The sequence below is a fragment of the Gymnoscopelus braueri genome (assembly GCF_963280865.1).
Source record: "Gymnoscopelus braueri genome assembly, chromosome: 1".
NCBI lineage: Eukaryota > Metazoa > Chordata > Actinopteri > Myctophiformes > Myctophidae > Gymnoscopelus > Gymnoscopelus braueri.
The window spans coordinates 26,986,060-27,012,239 of NC_137603.1; the positions used below are offsets into that span (position 1 = coordinate 26,986,060).

Consider the following 26,180-nt stretch of genomic DNA (forward strand, 5'->3'; position numbering starts at 1 on the left):
GAGGGGGGAGTTAAGAATTCAGAATCTCAAAAAGACACTGCCGTCTAAAAAAATATATTCACAAAAAGGGGGTAGAGGAGAAAAGAGTACAATCAACTGGGGCTGCATTGGCGGGTCATCAAGGCCACTGTGGCCTCGGTATAATATTTTTGAGGGGCAAAATGCCAAACTGTGGCTGTGACTGTGGCCAACGGTGGCCATGGCCTTCATGGCCTCCGTGAAATTCCTGCCCTACTTATAACACAAATTATTGTTATAAGAACTCATAAATACTCATAATGCATTATAACAATACTCATAACACATCATAAAGCATTTTATAATTACTTATAAGGTCAACACTGTATAATTTCAGTTATAAGCATCCATAATGCCATCATAACACATATAAAGCCTTTTATAATGACTCAAGCTCAAGTATCAAAATACTTCATAATCACTGGTCACTCACAGACTTTTCTTTTGGTCATGATCATATAGTTTTATTGTAATTCTCATAGTTGTGATAGATTATAATAATGGTATAATGCATTATAATGTGATTATAAGTGACTATAAGTGGTCATTGGGTGCTTTAGATAAATTAATAAAAATAGCATTCAATTTAGGCACAACAAATCACTTATGGTGACTTATAATCACACTATAATGCATTATAACAGTGATTATAATACATTGTAAGTTGTAACATTATAATGTATTACAACTATGGCATTTACAATAAGGATCCTTGCAAAACAAAGTGAGTATGAGTGTCCTAGCAATTATGAAATATTACAATATTTGGCCTAATAAGTCATTTCCAAATGCTTTATGTGTTATGATTATTGTTATAAAGCATTATGATTATATTAGTTGTTCTGCTGTCGGGCAGAAACCTCTTAATATCTCCAATGTTTTAACTTGATTTATTTCGTAAATGAATGTCCTACTTAGTACTTTGTCATTCTACTATGTCACTCAAAAATAGGTTTGAACTTGTAGATCGGCTATTTTTTGCTATTTTCGAATTGGAAAAGTAACATTTTTATATACACTCATGTTAACTTTATGAACTTAAATATATATACATTGGACATAAAAAAAAGATATAGACATGGGATACATGCCCTCCAACCAACACACACACACACACACACACACACACACACACACACACACACACACACACACACACACACACACACACACACACACACACACAGTTGTTCCATGCAGACTACACCTCCTTCCACAATGAAAAACTTAAGATCTACAATCTCACAATGCATTGTGGGACCTTATTTTGCACAATGAGTACTTTTACTTTTGGTACTTTTACTCAAGTACATTTTGAATACGGGACTTGTAACAGAGTAGATACGCTCTGTCTCTCTCATTGCAGTATTGATACTTTTACTTAAGTAAAAGTATCATGATGGAAGAATTCTTCCACCACTGGTAAAAATGCTGCAGAACTCCCAACAAGTCTCATTGTGACATCTAGGCGGCGACACAGAGCCCCCTCTCCTCTAAAAACAACATCTCTGCTCTTTCTTTAGTCAAAGTGTTGCTGGAGCACGTTTGAGTGAGCATGGAGTGCGCGTCTGCAGACATGTAGTTGTCGAGCGTTTAACCACGGTGTGAATAATAACTGGAAGAAGAACAACTTTAGGTGGATTTAGGAGGTTCAGCTCCACTATAAACATGGCTGTACGCGAGGAGGGAGAGGTTGTGCACAGTAAAACAAGCCACCACGACGGGCTTGGAAGTGTCAACATGGGATACATAGCAAGTGCCCCCCCCCTCACCCCCCACACACACACACACACACACACACACACACACACACACACACACACACACACACACACACTAATTAACTCTTAACAGAGACTATGCTCAAAATACCTCCTAGAATTTTAACCAAAATATCTTCAAAAAATCTTTTACTTTCTTTCTTTCTTTTAATTTCTTTCTTCTTCTTTTTTTTACTGTGTAAAAATGCTGCAGAACTCCCAACGAGTCTCATTGTGACATCTAGGCGGCGACACAGAGCCCCCTCTCTCGGTAAAAAACAACATCTCTGCTCTTTCTTTAGTCAAAGTGCTGCTGGAGCACGTTTGAGTGACCATGGAGTGCGTCTGCCGACATGTAGTTGTCGAGCGTTTAACCACGGTGTGAATAATAACCCGGAGGGAAGAAAACAACTTTGGGGCTGGATTCTAGGAAGGCTTTAGAAACATGGCTGTACGCGAGGAGGGAGAGGTTGTGTCAAACAGTAAGACCAGGCACCACGATGGGCTTCATGGAAGTGTCAACAGCGGCGGCGGCGGCGGCTCGGAGAGCCTGAGGAACGGCTATGTGAAGAGCTGCGTCACCCCTCTCGCACAGGACCATCACAGGGGCTTTTTGCTCAACGTGTGCAGGTTCTGCAACGAAGACGTGCTGAATTCCAAATTGTTCAGGATCTCCGCCCTCTACGCGGGGGCATTCGCGTTTTTAGCCGTCTCTTTTCTCATTTCCAGGAGCTTGCAAAGTGGGGACTCGCTGTGGGATTTGCAGACTTTTCTGTCGGGCTTCTCGCAGTCCATTAGTCCCCTGTTCAGCATAGGCTGCGCTTTCTTCTTTTTAACGTTTTATCTGAGGAGGAAAAAGAAGGAGAGTAATAAATGCTGGCTTATGTCGCTGCCGGCGTCGTGTTACCTCGGGGATTTTCTGGTGTTGCGGTTCCTGCAATGGGGAGACCAGGACCAGCATCAGATGCAAATGGTGGGCAGGTTGTTATTCGTGCTGGGATGCGTGGGTCTGCTCACGCTCATCCCCACTTTGAAACTCAAACACAGTGTTTTGATCCTGGTGTTCGCCAGCGTGGTGTGGCTGGTGTCGTTCACCAGTCTGAGTGGGCTGCCCGCGCTGCTCAGACCCTTCTTCGCCTGCTTCGCGGGGGTCTCTGGCTCTCTGCTGGGGCTCTGTTTCGACCATTACTACCCGTCGAGGGAAGCACCCAATCGGATTGCCAGCGCCGAGGAGAAGGTCCCAGTGATCAGACCCAGGAGGAGGTCCAGTTGCGTTTCGTTGGGAGAAACGTCCACCAGCTATTATGGCAGTGCTAAGATGCCCCGCAGACCCTCGTTGCCATGCATATCCCGAGAGCAGGTAGGTCTTCATTGCAGGTGCCCTGTGACAGTGTTTCTCAACCCTTTTCAGGCCGTGACCCCCCCAAAAAATAATCATATTTGAACTGGGGGATCCCCCCTCCCTGATAAGCACTTGGAAATTGTAGGAGTTGAGGCATTACATTTAGTTTGACTCGGTTCCACAGATAAATATTGTGAAAATAGCAGATCTACAAGCTCACAACTCTTAAATCTTTTGCCTTTCTTATATTATTTGACAATTTGGCCTGTTTGACCAGTTTCTATAGTATAGTTTGTTTGTTTTTTCTTCTTTTTTTGTTGTTGAAGTATTAAGGTCTTAAAAGTCCTTAAATTGTCACTTCACTGTCATCTGAGGACCCCCCTAAAATCATGTGGGGACCCCCCCTGGGGTTCCCGACCCACAGATTGAGAACCACTGCCCTATGAGTTTCCAAAGTAGGCCTAATAGTGCTGTCCAGACACATGCACTGTTATTCTCTTGTCCAGACACATGCACAAGAGAATACAACACCCCCACCACACAAACACCCATTAGATATTACGTTTCAGCACACACAACAACAACAACAACACATCCCCAACTAATGAGCAATTAACCTCCAAATACTTTGATCAGGCTACCAGGTCACCACCTGCACACAGGGTCCCTCTAAATGAGTGCATTGACTACTACAGTGATCAACTATTTAGAATAAGTTAACATTCTAGATAACAGCCTTTATACAAATGTGGATATGGTGTAGACTGGCGAAAGACAACTTTAAATGATTAGTTACTGTATATAGTGTACACAGTAAAATACTCAATGTTAGTTTAGCTCAGAGAGTGTACAAATGTAACCAAATGGACTTTCATGCATGATCACATGAATGGCCAGTAGGCCACTGTGCAAATTAATTTGTACCAGTATCTGAAGTCTTTTCCTAATGAACAGTGTATGACATTTTTGTTTGCCATTGTTTTGTTATCATTAATATTTGTTTCAATGAAGCAGTTTAGAGAGACACTTGCTAGCTCTCCTCTTTGTCATTTTGTTAGAGCAGGGGCTCTCAACCAGTGGTCCAGGGACCACCAGTGGTCCTTGAGGGGGTTCCAGGTGGTCCCCAGCTAAATGATGGAGAGTTGGTAACCAAATGGACCCTTAAACGTATAGATCTTTAACTCTATCGTAAAATGAAACCATTTTATGCTCTCAAGAGTTAAATTATTGTTAAACATCTGCATTACTTAATTTAGAAGAAGTCTACACTATTAGATAATATAGAAGAAATATTTATTTTTGGGGTCTGAGAGGCTAAATCTCATCAAATGGTGGTCCGTGGCTCAAATGCCGAATAAATAATGGACCTTGACATGAAAAAGGTTGAACCACTGTGTTAGAGAATAGGCACTGAGCATGTTTAGTATTAACCACAGCAACATACTGCAGATGCCATTATATAGTTGATTAAATATTATTGTTCCACTAACAGGGCCTGTTGCCATTGTAAGCCTCTGTGTGGCCTGGGTGAAATATCTAGCAGTCAAGGACTGAGAGGAAATGATGGTCATTATGAGCGGGATTATTCAGTGTACATTGAGTAATATTCTTGTTTTCTGGTTTGCTTGTGTGCCTGAGCTAGTGTTGGCATCTAACATAATTGTTTTAGTTGTCATTGAAATGTGACCCTTTGCGTTGGCTTCTAAAATAGCCTGTAGCAATATTGTAGTGATATATTTATATGAAAATGAAACTGTCTTGTTACTTGCATACAGTATCATGATTCATGTATACTAACCTCACCTGATAATGTTATGTTAAACTATAGTGCAAATGATTGGCCTGATACGTTTTTTGTGAAGGTGGCATTTGTGCCTGTATTATTCTCCTAATACCCAAGCATGCAACATTGATTGCAATATAATAATAAAAAACGAATATTTATTTACTGACCCAGCATAAATGTTTTGTTTGAGTCATAAGTCATACAAGAAATAGTGTAAAATGTGTTTTCATCATTTGAGCTATTTTATCTTGCAGCTCTTTTTTTTTCTTTTAGTTTTTTGTTTCTTTGGCAATTTGTGTTTTGATTATAGATAATATAAATATTTAAAACGATTAAATGTCAGATGCCTTTTGTGACCCATGGTTCGATTGACTTGGAAGAAAATGTGGCTTAATGCACTGCTTAGATTTCTGAAATTCTTTTAAGAACCCATATAAATATCACCACAGACTGTAGGACCAGATTGGCCATTTAATGATTTGCTTTACACTAATCTGTCACACATATAGGGTGTATACTTATTGGATAAAACAAAAATAACTACAAGAAAAGTATTAGTTAAAGAGTAGGATTAGACTCAATACATTTCTGTAGGGATGGGTGTTGGATACAAATGACATGTTTTGGACCCAAGTAAGTTGGACATGTTATTATTTATTTTATGCAGCCATCTGATTTGACACGTCTTACACTCTCTGCTTGTTGTGAGTTGACTTTACTTCTCACATCATAGGAACTTAGGACTCAACTTTGGCCATGATATGACCCCTTTGATTGGGGTGCTTGATACCCATGAGTTAAAAAAATTACTTGTGACTCAAATTAGTGTGACTTGTTCCCACCTGAGCTGTCACAGTTTGTTTTACTCATTTTGCATCTGTAGTGAAAGAAAACAGTGTGCACACAGAGACATGACATACATACAGTACATTCCCACATTCCCCAGACAAAATTCAGCCCCAGAATACTGATAGAACATTCAAATATATTTATGCAATAAGCTATTTATTTCAGACGGAGTGAAAGTTAGGGTTCTTAAAAATGATAGCTGAATTTTATGTTTATTTTGAATCCCTCACACAGATCATCTTGATCTATGTTTTTGGTTTGGATCTTTGTTTTATTGGCCACTGTTAACAACTTAAAGCACTTTGGTAGAGCAGAGCAGTGGTTCTAAAAGTGGGGTGCAGGGACCCCTAGGAGTTCTTGAGGGTGTTCCAGGGGGTCCCCAGGAAAATTGGCCTATTTCATAAAGAGCGAAAATAGCAGATCTGTAAGCTCAAAACTTGTCACAAATGATGCAACGTGAGCTTGTAGGTAGGCTATTTTATCTATTTAAAGGCAGTCTGCATGTCACTGCTTCTCTTAATGGGGTAATTTGTGTGGTGTCCCTAAGTACGACAACAGCAAGTGTGTTTGTGACCCTTTCAATTCTTTTTGCCTATGCCATGCCCAAAATATAGGGATGCCAGGTTGAATATGGTTACTTTCACTATAATTTAGCTAGAAGGTTGTCCAATGAGAGAATGTACTTTATTAGTATGACTATTCAGATCATGGGTTTCTCTCTCCAAACCTACAGCATAGACAATTGTAGCATTCTGTACTACATCTAATTTAACAACTAAGACCTCTTATGGGGATCCCTAGCAAGACATCTTTTCAAATGAAGGTCTGTGGCCTATAATACGCACACATTTTTTGGGCCCTTGATATGAAAATGTTTGAGAACCACTGTGGTAGAAATTTGGGTTGTGTAGTTAACCTTGCCATGATGCAACTCCAAATATTGGCGAGATATCTTAAATAGTTGGTCCATTGATTAGAATTTGATATTAAAAAATATATAACCTCCTCATTGACTTGCATTGCACTGTACAGCATTTATTATTATTATGCATTTTTGGTCATGTCATGTCAACTTCCTGTTTATTTTACTATTGCAGATCCGGGTCTAGATCCTCGTATCTGGATTTTCTTCTTAATTAAAATAGTAAAATCAACATGAAGTTGACGTTTTCATATATATTTATATCTTTTATTTTTATGTTGTACCGGGTTAGGTAGGACCTCCCTCACGTTTGGGCTTGCTTTTTGATCATTGGGTGATAACATTTTATCATGCCACCCTTCATAACAAAAAGGTTATGGCAAAGACAGATTCCCTGTCAAATTGAATATATGCCATAAATCATGAATTGAATGCCGGAAGGGAAGCCTCAGCAGGAAATGCGTCATACAGTAGTAAATTAATGAGGCAGAACCTTACAAAGTAGCCTACATGCCATACAAAATGCCTTTATTCAACCAAACTCTTATATCCTTTAGTTTATCGGTGATAAACAACACTTTAACCTGGACATGAAGAAAGATTATGGTTATTATTGGGAGCGAATACAAAACACACCTAAATTACACTGTTTATGTTTAATAATTATATGAAGGCTACAATACATAGGAAAATGTTGGTCTTAGTGCTAAACAGTTGTCCTAAATATTATGTAACTAAATAACTACATCAAAGTTATTTACTTGTTCTGCTCTTGTTAACATTTTCATACTTATGCAGGTATTGTTTACTTTTTGTTTTGAACTGATGATTACTTGAGAGAATATAGTCAAAAACAAAGTGTACAAGAGAAAGTTGACTAGTCACTTTCTGATTATCTATGATTTATGCCTGCATTGAAAATAATCTATGCTTATGTAACTCGCACGTTATCTTGCCAGATTCTGTGGTCGACAACTAGATGGAGAATAAACAATTTGATATGAAAACAATAATTCATGTTGATTAGTTATGTAACACATGCTGTTCTTCATTTGAACACATTTTTGCACACAACATGTCAATCCTTTATGTGTGAGGGACACTGACTACTGTATGTTTCAACTAGTATGGAGATTGGATTATTTGGTTTCTTGTTCAAGGTAGATTGAGAACATGTGAGACTGCAGGTCTTCAGTATTGTGTGGATGAAGGCATTATTATCATAGTTGGGTAGGTTTACTGAAACAAAGTTGTGTCCATTGTATTCTCGACATAAGTGAAAATGCTGTTTTCCGTGGAAGGACACAAACTTGAAATATTTCTTTTAATCACATTCAGAAGAATTGAAATAATTGGTATAAACGATAACAAAACAGATGGCCATTAACTGTCAACGTGGAGTCAATGTTAATACTAAATACAAAAACAAAGTTTACATTATGTTTATATATATACAGTATATATATTTTTTAAATATTTTTTAATAAATAAAAGTGAGCTGACCACACAAATTATAAATTAAATAAATAAAATGTCATGGACACCATGTCATGAAACAATAACCCTGAGGGAGGTGAGTTTGTGCATGTCACTGACTCCAACAGTCTCTTATCACAGGCGTTTGGCGTTTTAGAGCAGTTAGTTCTCAAACCTTTTCATGTCAAGGACCCCGAAAATGATATGTATTTGGCCGCAGACCCCCATCTCAAAAACATTTTGTGCCAGGAACCTTCAGAAGCAAAGATTTGAGTTAAACTTTCACTTTACAAAATTCAAAGTCACGGTTTTTCAAAGATAGCAGATCTACAAGCTCATTTGAGCTTAAGTATAAAATATGGTTAAAGTGGTTAAAATAATTGTGACGCTATATTAACTAATTTAGCTTGGGACCCCATGGTACCCCCCCAAGGACCCCTTTGAGAACCACTGTTTTAGAGCATGCCATGTGTGCATCTACTGACTTAAAACAGCATCTTAAGATCTAGAAACTGTACCCGCCCTCAGTAATGCCTTGTACTCTCTCATACTAAAGAGCAAGAGGAATTTCCTTTAAGTGTGATCTAAATCAGTGTCCCCAGCTAAAGGAAATCAGCTCTACTGTACTTCAGATGCTAAATCTGATGGGAAAGGTTTGACTTCTCTAGGTTGTTGTGGAGCTCACTTTATGAACCAGAATGGAATGGGAGAAAGCAGTCTGGAGGCAGTGATTAATTTGAATACTCAAAACTCTTACACTAAGCACATTTTTTCCACTATATAAACAGTTTGTCCGTCTGTATCAAAGTTAATGTTTGTGATACATTTCCCTGTCAAAACTGCAACCTGCAAAACTGATTAAACATGTTAAATAGACTATCAATTTCTGTACGAGAATTGCCACATTTCTGGATTACTCCAGTGGAGGCAAAACAAACCAGTGTCCCATTCATTACAGTGTAAATATTTATTTTAAGCTCATGCTTTCAATTTGTTTAAATTGTTATTGCTCTGGTGCTTTTGGGAAATGTTTGAGATGTATTAGGTTGGAACACACAGTGGGACAAAAAGTGACATTGTCCCTATAGCTTTAATTCTGATAAGGTAAAATCTGAGATGCTTGTCTGGTAATATGGGTGAGAACTTTCTTGTAACCATGAAATCAAATAAAAAAAGCTGATTTGAGTTGTTTACCAAAACCTTTTAAACTCAGTATAAGTAGCCCCACACTTTCCAAGCAAAGTAGAGCTTATTTAATTCTAATACTTTGTGGTTAGAACTATCCCATTCCCAAACCAAATGAAAATTGAGGTTAAAAACCAAGTATACCACTATGAATACCTCTGCTTAAACTTTGAAATAAATGAATTCATGGTCTCATAGTTGAGTCAAAAAGAATGGCTTATGTTTACTAGAAAAATGGTCACAAAAGTTTGCGCAATAGGTCAGTTGCCCAATTTTGTGCTCTATTGGTATACACTGTAGTTTGCCGCATGCTGCCAAGCTCTGTGTGGCTGAGAGCACATCTGTTTATGATTGATGTGATCCCTCAATGTGTCATACTGACTGGGAGGGAATACCCTCCATAGATGCTGCCATCTTAGAGCCCTCACTGGATACATATTATATGAATGAAACGCAGCGTCAAGACTGCTGATTCATAATTCGTAGTGCTGGATGGTAGAGATTGCTGTTAAGTTAAGGTGGCATCATGATTATTGCAAAAATTGTATAGTATAGCTGTAAATGGCAGTGGGTTGTCATGATTTAAACTTTTGTAGCAGATATACAAGCTTATAGAGCGGCACCGAGTGCCGCTCTATAAGCTTGTAGATCTGCTATTTTGAAAAATCTTGAACATTTGTGCAAATCTTTGAATAAATACCTTTTTTGAAACAACATTTTTAACTCAAATCTTTGCTTCTGGAGGTCCCTGGAAGAAAATATTTTACAAATGTTCGCAAAAATATATATTCAAAGATTTGCACACATTTTCACGATTTTTCTAAAATAGCAGATCTATAAGCTCATAGTGTGGCACTCGGTGCCGCGCTATGAGCTTGTATATCTGCTATTTTTGAATAGCCAAAGTAAAGACATCTAAAATGACAGAGATGCGTTCCCGGATTGAATGGGTTAAAACAGCATAGAATGTATCTGCTTTCTCTCCTAACATCTATGCTTTGTTTTGCCTATTATAGAGTAAGAGTACCGAAGTCCTGACATCAAAACTACGCGCCCTGGATCACGGATGGGTTTTTCCATAAGAAGAAATCCCTCTAGTTTTTATTCTTTATCACGTAATATAATAAGAACTGTTCCAAAAATAAAATAAACAAATGAGTTTTGGCATTCTGTCAGGGAGGTGGCTCTGTATCATTTATGATATTTATTTGTATTCGATGCAGCCTGTGTTTGAAGAAAATTGAATTTATTCAGCAGTGAACTTGGAAGGTGCGTTGGAAAATTACAGTAGGAAATCACGTGACTGACTGTCCCCACTGAAGCACGTCACGCTCCGCCAAAAACACCCGAGACTCAGATTTGTTATCGGTGTGTGTTATTATTTAGTTCTAGTTTAGTAACTGAGAGCTGACGACACTATTATCCTAAATCCAATACAAAACGACGTGACGCATGTGTAATGAGAGATGTAGTCGAAGTTCATTCCTAAGATGATTGTTGTCGATTGTAGGCGAGTCGGCGACCTTTTATTTACTTACTCTTTTGATGCCAAAACTCTTAAAAAACAACAACAATTGGAACACAGTTCTTATCACGTGATTTCTAAAACATGGGATTTTTTAATGGCACTTCCGTGATCCTGGGGGCATGGTTTTTACGTCAGGACTTTGGTACTCTATTGTTGTGAGCAAGTGTAGTTCTCGTTGTTTACTACAGCAAAGAATAATCACTTGAACCCTAGCGTCCCTATTCTGGGGCAAACATAGCAGATCTGCAAGCTCACTACGTGTCACAATGCAGCACGCTGTGAGCTTGTAGATTGGCAAAGAGATTTGATGGGGAAGGGTTAAAAGACTGGACCAAGTACAGTGTAGAGTGCTGGGAGACCCCGGTCAGCTAAGTATATAGGGTGGTTAAAGTGGTTAAAAACAGCCTTAAAAATCATTTTCATAAGTGTGACTGAAGCACTCTGTGTTATTGTACAGACAGTGAATCCCAAATCAATGTCACTGCTTCTGTCAATGGTGTTATTTTTGTATCGTTCTGCAGTACGACAACACGTGTGTAGCTATATTGGGACCCTCTGAAACAGTGTGTGAACTTCAGGTACTATGAAAGAATCAGAGATTATTGTTATTATAATGTTTCTGTAGTTGTACTGTTTATAGATGTTTGTGGGACATCTTCATGCAGGCTAATGAAGTGTCAACGTTGAAAACAGCCTAGATCTAAAGTTCAAACAAGGCAGATTATTTTCCCATTTCGTTTGATTTATTATATGCAACTGAAATATTTGGTTATTTTTGATAGAAAATAGTATGTTCTATTGTGGATAGTTGCATAAATTATGCACTTATGCTACTTAACTGACATGGATAAAGGTATAATTATCCTGCCAACAGAACACTCCACTAAGTGTACCTATTCTTCATTCCCCCACAACTCAAAAATACAACTTGCGTTGCATTGTTTTTAAGACACAATTCCATATGGGCTGTTAAGGCATGTTTCTGCAAAGTCCTACATTAGTAGGGCTGCAACTATCGATTATTTCTTTAGCGATTATTCTATCAATTACACTTGACTTTGCAATAGTGTCACCCAAAAGTAGCAAATAGCTGATCTACAGACTCGCAAAACATCTCATCGCGACACGTTATGAGCTTGTAGATCGGCTATTTTAGAACATTTTTGGAAATTTCGATTATTATTATAAATTGATTCATTTCCTTTTTTTTTTACTATCCATTAAATTGATTATTTTGATTAACTGTTGCACCCCTACAAGTATGACATTGGAGCAGATCCTGGGCTTGTGTTTGTTTGGCTACCCCTCCTGTGGAGGAGGTGGTAGGATGCAAGCAGGGTTAAATAATGTTCTTAACCAGGAGTCCCAAAAGAGAAATTAAAATGTGGTATGTTCCTGGGACCCAAACCTAGAGAAAAATATATTATGAATGAATCACTTAAAAAGCTGCACTATGTAACTTTCCACTTCTACCCCAAATTTGAACCCGGTTTCCTGTGCAAGTGCTGAAATGTTTACCATTGAGCTAATGGCTAATATCCACTGAGCAAGCAAGCAGGCTGCTTGCTCAGGGGATAAATTCAATCTTGACCATCATGTTAAAATTTGTGTCAGATCCTGTGTCTAGGTGAGACATGACCTTTGACACGATCTAAATGTCTCAATGGAAGAGCAGGGAGACAAAATACAACTGCCCCAATTGTATAAGTTATATTGCATTAACATACTATACCATACAAATTGGACAAAATTACATTTTATTAATTTAAAAAAAAGTTACATATTATTCATAGTGCCGCTTTAAGCCTTATTTCAAAATGAGTGAAAATAGCCTCTACAGTGGACACGTTCACAACATGTCGTATTGCAGTGCATTTTGAGCTTATAGATATATTTTTATTTTATTTGACACATTTCTGGAAGGGTTTTACATTTTTCTTGTTAATTTTATTTAGGAAAGGTGATAAAATAAAAGTGATATTTTGTTCGTGACCCAAAATGGGTCGCGGCCCTATGTTTGGGAAACCCTGTTCTTAACTAACCCCTACACCACAGTAGAGCATAGCATAGCAGTGGGCTGCAGAGAGAGAGAGAGAGACGTTTGGAAGGGAGGGGAGGAGAGAGTAGAGCAGTGAAGTAGAGCAGCTCTCAGCTGTCACGTTCTCTTACTGTAAAGCCATGTGGAATGATATAACATTGACGTCACAACCCAGTGACGTACCACGGGGTGACTGTGAGGAAGAAACAAAGCCAGGTTTTACTAATCGCCGGTAGAATATAGTGACTGCCCCCAGCTGTGATGAGAAGGGGAGCAACTGTCTTTTTTCAAAGGGAGTGCGGAGAGAAAGAGTGCTTGGATGGAAAAGTGTATTGTAAGTAGGGCTGGGCAATTAAACCGAAAATATGTCAAAACCTGTTATTTAGAACAAATAAACAATTTAATCTTGCTCATGTAGGTAGCAGTTTTTTTTTTTTTTTTAAATTTGTTCTCTCAATGAATCAATTTTGTTTTACCACTTAAGCCCTGTATTATACTTCATTGTACAATAGTGGCATGTGAAAATAGCTGTTTTCTTTCACTGGTCAACGTGTTGCGATGCAACACGTTGTGAGCTTGTAGATCTGCTATTTTCGTGATAAAAACAATTGATCGTTCAGTTAATCGTAATCGAGGCAAAATGTTTGAAATAATTGTGTTATTGATGTGACGTCATATGGCCCAGCCCTAAGAGCAACTGTCTTTTCTTCAAAGAGAGTGCCAGGAGAAAGATTGCTTGGCTGGAAAAGGATGCCACAGAATGCTGAATTATAGACCTCCTATGGTGTATGATGTAACCTTTTGCATTTTGGAACTAGTATTATTAATTATGTTATTGTATTCCCTGTTACAATCTTCCAGTACTAAAGTCGCCCTGTGCCCCCCAACCTAACAGAGTTATTTTATGACATCAACTGATGGTCAGCTATGATGTTTTAGGCCGTGATTAAATAATAACTTAATTTTACCTTAATTAACCTTTATTTGCTTTTACTGGACATGTCACTTTAATGCTATAGTAAATTATATCATAAGTTTGGAATATTTTTGCACTGCAGGTTTTTCCTTTTGTGGTTTGCTACTTTGCTTGTTTGTTTCTCTTCTAATGAATTTCAGCCACTGTAAAGGAAAAAAAAGGTAGTAGCTTATAATGTTAAAGTAGCATTTCACCCATTTTCAACTTTATCTTCATATATTTGGTCCTCACTAAGGCTCATAATAAGATGGCACAATTTCAATTTCACACTCTTGTGTCTCATTGGTGGGCTATGGACAGTCCCGAAATGTGCCTACCAATGACATTCCAAGTTAATAGAAGAAACAATAGCCTTTCTCTTCCTGGAAAGTTAGCATGCTGAAATAGAAGCCATTGTTCTTGCATTAATAAAAAATATGAAATATTAAAATAAATCTTAATTGAAATGACCAAACCTGCCTATCGATGATGTCACTAGGCAGGTTTTTGAACTGTCAACAGCCCTCCTCTGAGACACAGACTGAATAGACAGAAATGGTGCCATCTTATGATGCGCATTAGTTTGTTGGTTTATTTGGATCCCCATTAGCTACCACCTTAGCAGCAGCTACTCTTCCTGGGGTCCACACATAAATAAATTACATAACATGAAAACATTTTACATGACCGTATCAAAGAAATGTTAATACAACCAAGATGGAAAATATTAATCAATCTTGATTATAATGGTGTAATAGCTTAAATTATAAATGTAACATCTTATGTTGATACCTCAACAACCAAATTCAAACAAATTCAGGTTTACAAATACAGTTATACCATTTAAAACATTATGTAAAAACATTACATAAACAGTGAGGACCACTTATATGAAGATAGGTTGAAAATGGGTGAAGTGGTCCTTTAAAATTGTTTTAATAAGAATACAACGTCGCATACATTTTGTCTTATGTCAATTTTCCTGGTGATGAGCCAATGTTGTTGTGGAAAAAAGGAAATAAACGTTCGCTGTGGGCCATCTTGTAGCTACCACACAATGAATGTACAGTGGTATATATGAATTCTCTGCCTCATAGCTGATCATATAGCTTTAGTGGAAATGGAGCCTAGAGCCCACACAACCACTTAAGCCCCTATCTACAGTATCGGTATGTTGTCGGCTGTCGCACAATAAATAGCAGAAATAGCCGATCTACAAGCCCACAAAGTGTCGCATCACTATGCGTTGTGAGCTGGTAGATCTTATATTTTCTCTATTTTTGAACGCTTTCGTTAAAATATTAGAACATCTTTCATACAGTATAGCACTCACCTGAGTCATATTGTGTATAAAAAGAAAATTATACCAACTTTTAGGGATATTTACATTAACGTGTGCTAGACTCAACAAAAAATAAAATGTTGTTGGTTGGTATGTTATTTTTGACTTTAGTAATTCTGTAAGATTTTATGCTCTTTTTCAAGCTGCTGTTAAGATTTGGATTAAGGCGAGTCACCCCTAGTAAATGCTGAAAATTTAACCTTTTTTGGGTGCACTGTGGCTCTCAGATCCTCTCAAATTGCACCCCATATCTGTCCTGAACCAATGATTATTAGATTTGGACCATAATCTTGTCTTGCATATACTACTTCATCCACCATACTGTATTTATGTTTTTCTTTATGACTAACTGCAATTGGATGAAAAGATCATATAAATAATTAAATAATAATATTAACAGGAAGATTATCTTTATTGCGTAATATAGATATAGAATAGATAATAGAATATAAATTGTACATTGTATCACTAAGAATGCTTCATTACATCTAATAGTATTACATCAATACTATTAGTTAATACTATTTACAGGTATTGTAGGTCACGCAGAACCATGGATGCAACCATTTATCTTGCTGAATAATTTAACATGCTCATGGGGCTACATGGGGGGAAAACGAATACTGTAACTGCCATTAAATCTAATCTACAAAAAAAGTGTTTAATTTGAATTGCAGTCCCATTGCTAAACAGACAGACTTAGTAGTTACTACGATAAATTATGTGGGGTTCAAGTGGTTAATCTATGACGAATGCAGATGTTAACAACAAGGCATATAGGACCACAGTGATAGTAAACCCAATAATGTACTCAAGCACCTTTTACTAATATTAGCTAGCAAGCCTGGTGTTCAGTGGACAGTATGTAGGAGTTTGCAGTTGTGTTATCACAATAATAAGCATACATTCAAGCATCCTTGCATTATTTGTGACCTGGCCTACCAAAATCTCGATCAACAACACCAAGGTCTGTACTCAAGAATAACATCCTCATAGTCTATCATGTCAATTCAAATTAGTAGGCGTGTAGGCCATTAGTTGAACCATTGCATAGAAGCAGTTCATGAGTTCACATTTAACATGCTGTCTATTTCCTTTTCTATCTCATGGGAATCTATTGATTGTTTTTATAATAAAAGTCATAACTCTTGCTAAGTCTTGTCATCAGCAAGAGAATAGTTTCAATTGTTCAATTGTAAAAGGCAAACAAATGTAATTTTTGTTCCAATCTTCAATGCCAAAAACACAAATTAAATCGCAATTATTTGTGTGACAATTAGTCGTCAAGTAAAATGTCATGATCGTGACAGGCTGACAGCCATAGTTTGGAGTTGCTGCAAATTTACGATTGGCAGCAGGACTTGTTCAGTGAAAGGATTACCTTGAGCGAGGTGCTGTGTTTAGCAGATGATTTTATAGATTTTTTTATAATCGTCCAAATCGATTAGTCGAACTTAACCCTGTATTATACTTTGTTGTACTATGGTGGTGTACAAAGATAGCCGACCTACAATGTCGCAACATGTCGCCATGTGACGCATTGTGAGCTTGTAGATCTGCTATTTTCCACCATTTTCTTTTTTGAAATAATCGTAATCGAGGACAAATTTTGAAATAATCGTGATAGTGATTTGAAGTCAGATCGCCCAGCCCTGAAATGAGTTGTTGGAGTTGCTACTAATTTACGATTGGCAGCAGGACTTGTAGAGAGAAAGGGTTAAGTTGAGCGAGCGAGGTGCTGTCTGTGTGTGTGTGTGTGTGTGTGTGTGTGTGTGTGTTTGGCTGACTGCAGAGTGAAACAGGATGCAGCGACTGCATTGTCAGCCTGCTGGTGTGAGTGCAAACAGATGAGGAAATGCTGGAGCGGGTACTCCAAAACTCGCGTTGCCCTGGAAACGGTTTGCGTCATGATCACTTGCAATTAGCTTGCAGCTCTTTAGTTTTCATGATAGGTTTAACAGGGCTTAGCCCAATGGCTTCTCTCTGTCTGAAGACAGAGAGAATCTCTCCATTCACACATTGCTCTGAAACATATGCCTAGATGGGGTTTTTTTTGTTTGTTTTTTCATCCCAATTTATTGTTTTAGAAATAGGCTGTATTTATAAAATATAGCTTACATATTTTTTTTTTGCCATTGGTTTCTTGGTTTCTATGCTTCTATCATATGCTACTATGATCACACATTTCTTGTGTGTGATCATGATTGTGAACTGTGTTTACAGAATAAGCTGGGCAGACCTATGTATTCCGTGAATCACAAAATGCTGCATTGGCAGAGCATATCAAGTGGTCATTATCCAGCTAAGTCTCTTTCTTTGGAGGATTCTTTCCTTAAAGGCCTGTAGATTGGGTTCAGTTAGCTTTACATATACAGTACATACATACTGAAAGAAATACTAATTTAAATAATAATCAGATCAAATTGATACAACAAGATAATTGCCTTTCTACCAAACTATAGGCTGTGTTTTGCGACTTAATCAACAGTGCTCATTGGTGGTAGGAGGAGCAGGGATTTTCTGCATGGCTCATCTTGAAAGATTTAGATTACTACCACAAGTTTCCCGACAGTTCAAACATTTCAGGTGGCCTAGCTTTTAAGTGAAGGAGGGGGGTTGTTCAGCATTACGTGTCAACTGTTTGTTCAGCCCAGTGTCTGGGTAAAGGTGGAGGGAGGGAGTCTAGGTTCCAGTGAAGAGTGGATGTTGGATCAGACTGCTGTGATGTAGGTGGTTGCGTCTTGTGCTTGAATTACAGGATTCTCGTAAGAGAAACGTTGTACGTGTTGTAGGATAAATTTCAGTCTGAGAGGAAAGGTGGATTTGTTTTACGGGTAGACCTAGTATGGTATTTCGGCATCATCTGCCCAGTGTCCAGCTCGGGCTGTTATTATGCAACAGTTGCCTCAGATAACATGTTCTTGGTTACAATTTGCACCAATTATTCAGATCATGACCACTAAAATCGTGAAACAATGAAAGTGATTACTCTTGACAACATATGTATTAACTTTTTTACATGACCTGTCAACACACACACACACACACACACACACACACACACACACACACACACACACACACACACACACACACACACACACACACACACACACACACACACGTCTGACTGTTCTAATTAAAGTTTGTCTTACTTTCTAACCCTTTTCTCATTCTTCTTTCTCATTGTGTGTATTTGTCTGTCTTTCTGTCTCTCTCCCCCTCTGTCTCTCTCCCCCTCTGTCTGTCTGTCTGTCTGTCTGTCTGTCTCTCTCTCCCGCTTTCTGTCTCTCTCTCCCCCTCTGTCTGTCTGTCCCCCCCCCACCCTCTCTCTGTCTCCCCTCCCTCTCTCTCTGTCTCTCTCTCTCTCCCTCTCTCTGTGCGTTTCTCTTTTGAAAACGGTGTCAGCACTGCTGCTTTTACACCAAAAGGCTGTTGCTAAGTGACGGTTGACGTCAGCCGCAGTTACAGAGGAGGGCTTGTGTGTGTTTAGCAGCTGAGGGCAGATCCCGCTGAAAAGGGCAAAACTATGAAGCACTATTAGTCACTGCAATGAAAATCCAAACTTCAGCTAGCAGGGGTAACCACTTTGGAGGACTGTGAGCATTTTTATGCGGAGAGACGTGGGGTCTTGTGTATGTAGTGAAGTAAATGGGTGAGGTTAAAGCCAAATTCATTCCTCCTTTGAAGAGTATAATGGTGTCACTCGATGAAAATAATTGACTTTTTTTTTCTTTTTTTCTTGAAAATCTGTTATTGTCTGCAAGCGCACACCATTGTATGACAAAGTATAAATTGGGCTTTAGGCTACAATTTTTGGGGGGGGAGAAACTGCTCTTTGGCTGTAATCCAACCAATCCCCACCCCCTTTTCTTCCCTTTTTCTCTACTCCCATTGCTGTCTCCTTTTCTCTCACTTTAACCTCTCCTGCCCCTCCCCCAACACACATACACACACAGGCTCAAATACCAGACCCTTCTCCTCTCACCCCCCCCCCCCCCCCCCCCATAACATCAGTGAGATTTTGTAGAGGGAAAAAATCAATCACTTGTGTCTGAGGAAGGTCTGTAACTGTGAGCGCTGCAGTGTGGTATCTCCCCCATCCGGCCAAGGTTGTTCTGGAGCCTGCTAGCCCATTGTTCAGTGTAATCAATTCCCGGGAACCCATATCTCTCTCTCTCTGTCTCTCTCTCTGTCTGTCTGTCTCTCTCTCTCGGTCTCGTGTCTCTCTCTATCTATCTGTTTCTCTGTCTCTCTCCATCTCTCTCTCCTGTCTTCTGATGGTGTGCTTCTGGTCAGACTGAATTAAATACATGCATTTCCTTTTGGGGAAATGTAGATTGTCTGATATGTTTGATATTCATGTTTGATAATATCATAATTTACTAATGATAATAATAATAAAAAAAGTTAACCACATTAACCCTGGGGTCCCTATTTTTTTGTAAATGAACAAATATCGTAAATGAATCGTAATCTACAAGCTTGTAGGTCAGCTATTTTAGCTATTTGTCATACTAAGAAGTATACAGTATAGTGGTTAAGCCCTATATACGTATGTGTTTTTGTCAAATTGATCCCTCTCCCTCTCTCTTCCCTCTTCCCTCACCTGTCATCATGAGAAACGTGACCCTTTGTAGGGGACCAAACATGGCCCTACAGGTGGACTTAACCACTTAAACCCTCTATTCTAACTAAAACACACCTGAATTGCAATTGTTTTGGTACTCTCTTTTTCCACTCTACACCAAAAATACGCATTGGTTGCTTGTAGATCTGCTATTTTTAACGAATGTTCCCCCCCAGAATAGGGATGCTGGGGTTCAAGTGGTTAACTATTTTTAAAACGAGAAAAGAAACGTTACCACTTTCCACCTATTTTTGGGCATGTCATTATAAATAACATTTTCAAATAGCAAACATATTGACAAGCTCAAAACGTGTCACGAAGACTCGTGATGTGGCGCATTGGCTTTTCTATCTATCAACTACATTAATTAACTACATTAATTTAATTCCGGCAGGTCTATATGCCAATTGCCATTGTGAAATGAACATCAGTTCTCACCCTCCTCATCAACCTGAAAAGGCTGGTCTCCGCATGACTGTATGTGACAAACTCAGCAAATTGCATTAAATGAGCTTATGAGGCATTATAACACTCACATTTATTTAGTGGAGGATAGCCCTAGTCTGTCATCAGTCTGCACTGTTGAATCACTCACATGTGTGTGTGTGTGTGTGTGTGTGTGTGTGTGTGTGTGAGACACACACGCACACGCACACGCACACGCACACACAGTCTCCCTACAGAAAACCTGTCTGGAAATGGGCCTGGGTCTGTCTGTCCTAGTTGGGTTCAAAGACATGGAAACACTTTTGAAGACATCAGAAACGAACAGAAAGGTCACAAGTGTGTGTGTGTGTGTGTGTGTGTGTGTGTGTGTGTGTGTGTGTGTGTCTGCATGCGTGTGTTGGGTGTCTTTGTGATGTGAGTTATGGCTGATGTGGGCTGCTGAACTAGTGACGGCAGAACTGGATTTTTGAAGAACAGTAGATGTGTATTCACAGAAGTCACATGGACTTCACTATAGAGCAGGAGAGGAGGGCAGAATGTTGAATCATACAGAGCTGCTGCCTACCTGGAATCCCAACATCTTTGGCCAAACGATGTGTGTCACTAACTCGCTTTTTTGATGAGCAACGTGTTGCACTACACTTTTTGCTGAAGCATGAAGGATTAACTCACTGAGATCTGAAACATGTTGAGTTTTCTGTAAGAAGAATATTTTTTACAGGAGGTGCCTGAAGTTTGAAGTTTGAAATGTAGTGGTTTGATCCTAATTTACATTGTGCAAATAGCCTAATACGTAAATGTCACTTTGTAAATAATTTATGTATATGAGGTTTGTCCTAATGTCTACTGGGCTATTTCTTATGTTGTTCTTGAATTTTTTTTATTATCAAACGAGGCCTAATTATAATTCAGTTTTATAATTGGGTTGCACTTCATTGGAATGACTCTCTCTCATTTGGCCATGTTAGTCCTGATCCTCTATCAACAGTATTAACTGGGTTAACAGTAGGCGTGGGCGATAGCTGGACAAAATCATTCATCACAATATTTGTGATGAGATTATTGAGACGATAATATTGTATTATTATTAATTTGTTTATGTTAAAAATAGCAGATCTATGATGTGTCGCGATGCGACATGTTGTGAGCTTGTAGATCGGCTGTTTCCTTCTACTAGCGGCCTAAAACCTACGTCGCACCGCCAATCCGACCGATATGCCCATATATGGAGATCTCTGTATTTGTCAGTCCTTGTCCCTTTTATGCCCATATTATGGAGATTGCTGATGAGATTAGTATATGCCCATGCATGCCCCCTTTTGTGCCCCTAAATGGAGCTGACTGATTTGTTTGCACCTGATGATGCCATGACGACACATTGAGGTTAGACAACACACTCCATATTTGGGCGTAGCTGCATTGGGAGCTCTTTATATGGTTATGGATGAGTCATAGTGACATAAGCGTGACGACATGGTCCGTCGTTACACCGGCCAGTCCATATCCCTTAAGCCAATTTTGATATAAGATTTTAGAATTCTTATTTAAAAAAAATAAAAATGCCGACATTACAATATCTAAATGTTGATATAGTTAACACTGGATCTGATGCCACACTGATTGACAGCCACAAAGTAGTTGACAATGGGTATCACACTGCTTTTCCTGGCTCAGAATGGGCCTTTGGGGGGTGTTATGACAGTAAGCATGACCATTATGCAAAGAGCAGTGTTGCCAGATTTTGCTAAAGAAACAAGCAACTAGGTCTATGAAAACAAGCCCAAAAGAAGCGACTAGTAGGCCATTGGCTATTTACATAGTATTATCATATACATCGGCTATTTGAAAATAGACTATCTATTCTACAAGCTCACAACACGACATGTTGTGAGCTTGTAGATCTGCTATTTTCAAAAAAGATTTGACAAAAATATTCGATATGTGAATGTCACAAATATCACAAAACATTTTCAGATGGGGTGTCCGTGGACAAATACAAATTTATTTAGGAGGTCCTTGACATGAAAATGTTTGAGAACCACTGGTTTGAGAACCACTGGTTCTCAAAGTACGCCAAAATAAGCAACTATACTTAAAAAATCGCAGCCCGCAATTACCAATATTTATAAGCAACCTCAGAAGTCTCTTAGAATAAACGGACATTGGCAATGTGTCTTATGTTACCTTATTTGACAGAAACCTATGCATTTACTGTTATTTCTAACCGTTTTGATCAACAAGAATGTCCGTTATGCTTAACCCCAATTAACGATTGGTAAAATATAAATACATAAACAGCATGGCTTCTTTCTCACGTCATGTTGATTTTTCCCAAAAATGGAGTGACGGCAGGACAGTGAATCTGAGATTATGAATTCACAAAAAGTGAAAAGTATTCACACGAAAAGAAAATATTCACAATATGTGAAGAATATTCTGTGATTTACTTCCTTGGCCTACTGGTAGCATGCACACAAAAAGAACTGGCTGGCGCTGATTGGTCCAGTTTACAAGATTAGCTTAATTTGATTTGCCAGCTGAAAACAGGCATCATGTTGTTATAAAATCCCTTAAGTGAAATAAACGAAGCAGTCAGAAACACAAGTAATTGTCATAATAGCTAGCAAAATTATAAGTATTTTAGCACTAATCGTGTCTATTAATTGAATTGTAGAAATGTGAGGTATGGAAATAAAAACCTTTCTTGTGGAATATTCCACAGGTGATACAAAATAATGATACTTTTCCCCCTTTTCTTTTTCTTTGCTTTTTTGAGAAAATGTAGCCAGAGATTCTTGTCATTGTGGATAATGCCCCAAAGCCAAATGTTAGGATGTTGCTGAGCAAGCACTGACTAGAAGAAAACCTGACTCACCTTTTTTTTGTGTGGATGTTATATTTGATATAGATCATTCTGTAACATAATTCTGTATCATATAAGATGTTTCACTGTGGATTGGATTTGAAAAGTCTTCTAGGCAGTTGAAAATCACGGTCACTATACTGTTTTTATTAGAGAGATAATTTTGTCGACTTGAACAAGTCTGGTATTGAAGTTTGAATGTTCTTGCTTCTGCAACAATATTCTGGTCTAACCTTTGCTCTCCTTGCTTTCCATGTTTAGTAAACCTGCTAATGTTTAGTTTGTGCTACTCTGACTCATCTGACAACCAGTGTGTTACAGTATTCATTGTGGCATCTGTCTCAGCAATAGCTGGGGCTGGGCCCATTTTATTTAATTGATATAATAATTAAGTTGCAATGTTATTTTTGCCCTCATTCAACAGACTCTATAATATAATGCCCAGCCGTATTCTGAGGTGATGTACACAGCAAAATCCTGAATTTAACTCAGACATTTTGGACATTTTGTAAAAGCACATTGATATCGGACGTGCAAAACATTATTGCGTCAATTGAATTGCAGGAAACGTGTCTGTTGCATTTACAGTGGATGTGACATTTTCACTTGAATAGATATGTGCCACACACACACACACACACACACACACACACACACACACACACACACACACACACACACACTGGCTGTTGCTCTGTTCACATTGGCAACAATCACTAGAGTTGAAAATGTCCTTGAAATTAAAAAGTTTGAGAAGCACTGGTCTAGACCAGTGGTTTTCAACCCTTTTCATATCCAGGGCCATTATGTATTCGGCATTTGAGCCACGGACCACCGTTTGATGAGCAGAATGTGAGCTTAGAATATTTAGTTATCGTTGGATTCGATTTTGTCCACAATTCCATGCTCTATTGATGTCGGTACTATAGGAGAGATAACAGGCAAACGTTGATCAAAATAACAATTCTTTAATTCAGTAATGCAGATGTTTTGAGAGCGTAAAATGAAACCAAATGGATCCGTAATACTTGCACTCTCAAGATCTGTAATAAGGGTCCATTTGGTTACCAACTCTCCATCATTTAGCTGGGGACCGATCTGGAACCCCCTCAAGGACCACTGATGGTCCCCGGACCACTGTTTGAGAAGCACTGGTCTAGACCTCTGCTCTGACGCAGTCAGTGCTGCCTGCCTGCTGAGGCTTCCTGGTTCTCTATCATTAGTCACTGGCTCTCCCCTTGCCCTCACATTCCTAGAGGGGACTCGGAGGTCTAGATAATGTATCAATGGTTTTATAAGACACCCTCCCTGACGGGGGGCACTGTACTTAGACTTACATTCTCTATTATTCTATGGAGATTTTTTTGTTTTTGTCCCATTCTTAAGTCAATAATTTGATGACCGGCGGACTCTCCGGTAGGAGACTCAATGGAGACTCTTTGAGTCTCTGCCGGTCATCAAATTATTGGCTCAGGAATGCGACAAAAAATAAATCTCCATGAATTCAAGGCTTCATGGGGTGTGTAATTGATAGAAAATAAGATTTTTTTGGGGTGAACTACTCCTTTAAGAATGTATAGGCAAATAATTTTGAAATACAAATGATATGTTAGTAAACTTAAGTATGATCACATTCACAAGTAAAGTTAAGTTTGTCGCATCATTCTTAAATAGTCATTAGAGACTGTATTGTTGCCTCATAGACAACACTGGCTCATATAGTGATGGTTAACGGGATTAAAAGGTGGAAATGTGGCCCACAATATCTACAAACAAGTTAGATATCCTGCTTAGCAGGTTTTATATTCAGCTGTGGAAATAGCACAAAAGTCATGTGACTGAAGCATCCTGTGATGAAGGTCACTCAGATGTAGCCTACTTAGAGTGCTGGTGTTTGAAATGAGAGGGATAACTAATACATTTATGACGTATTATGAACCTAATTCTGGCTGAAGATGGGGAGGGGGAGTGTTCTGCCATGGACCATTGGAGATGGTGGCATTACATTAGGGTACTTCATCCTTAACCCATTCAAACCGGGAACACATCTAACCACTAAATCCATATTTTATACCAGAGGTCTTTAACAGGGGGTCCGCGGAGGTACTGCAGGGGGTCCGCGAAAGTGTTGTTTGATTAAATAATATTTTTGTTTGAAAAGAAAAATAACTTTTTTTTCCTTTTTTTTCCCCAAAATGTCAAATTGTCTTTAAACATAACATGAATCCATAGCAAACAGATAAATGGAGGCACAATGCACAATAACATGGTATGTTTATACATATTTTGTAGAGAATTATTTTGCACACCTACTGGGGCAGGTGCGTAGGAGCAGGCAATATAAAACACAATTGTATACATAAATATACAATATATGTGGTAGCCCCCCCTACCCTACGAGGTAGGGGGTCCCTGCTCCATCTCCCCATCAGTTTGGGGTCCCTGGCCTGAAAAGGTTGAAGACCCCTGTTTTATACTATGGCTATTCAAAATAGCAGATATACAAGCTTATAGCGTGGCACAGAATCTTTGAATACAAATATTTTTTAAACAAAATTTTTAACTAAAATCTTTACTTCTGGGGGTCCCTGGAACAAAACATTTTGAGATGGGGGTTGGCGGCCAAATACATATAATTTTGGGGGTCAAACAATAGTTTTTCAGAAAACTGTTTGGATTTTGAAAAAAATTGTAGAATCGGAACATCAGGTCTTAATGGGTTAACATAAAAAGGAATCATGGAACACCTATTTTGAGTGGAAGTGGATAATTGTTATTGTGAACTCTCCACGTGTGGAAACTATCAATATGGACGATAGGCTGAGTTTGAGGAGTGAATATTGTTTAAAACATTTTTGCCTCAAAGTTGACCGCTTTCTCTACTTACACCAACTACTCCTTTTTTATTGTTGTCATACAAAACATGTGTCTTAGCTTTAAGGCCTCTTGCTCTGTTTAGTGATCAGTCTCTCTTTGTCATTTTTGCTTCCGCCTCATGCTGTTTGTTGTTCCAACAGCAGTCTCTCGGTGTTCTCCTCT

At 38.6% G+C, this 26,180-nt stretch overlaps 1 protein-coding gene across 2 annotated transcripts in view; it reads left to right on the forward strand.

Annotated features, from left to right (window-relative positions):
• Positions 1-1,953: 1,953 nt before the first annotated feature.
• Positions 1,954-26,180, forward strand: part of pde3b (phosphodiesterase 3B) — a 77,010-nt gene continuing 52,783 nt past the window's right edge. For both annotated transcript variants that reach the window (XM_080427154.1, XM_080427155.1), the window contains exon 1: positions 1,954-3,138. In XM_080427154.1, the coding sequence (XP_080283280.1) occupies positions 2,224-3,138 (915 nt within the window). In that variant the 5' untranslated portion in view covers positions 1,954-2,223. The remainder of the gene's footprint in view (positions 3,139-26,180) is intronic.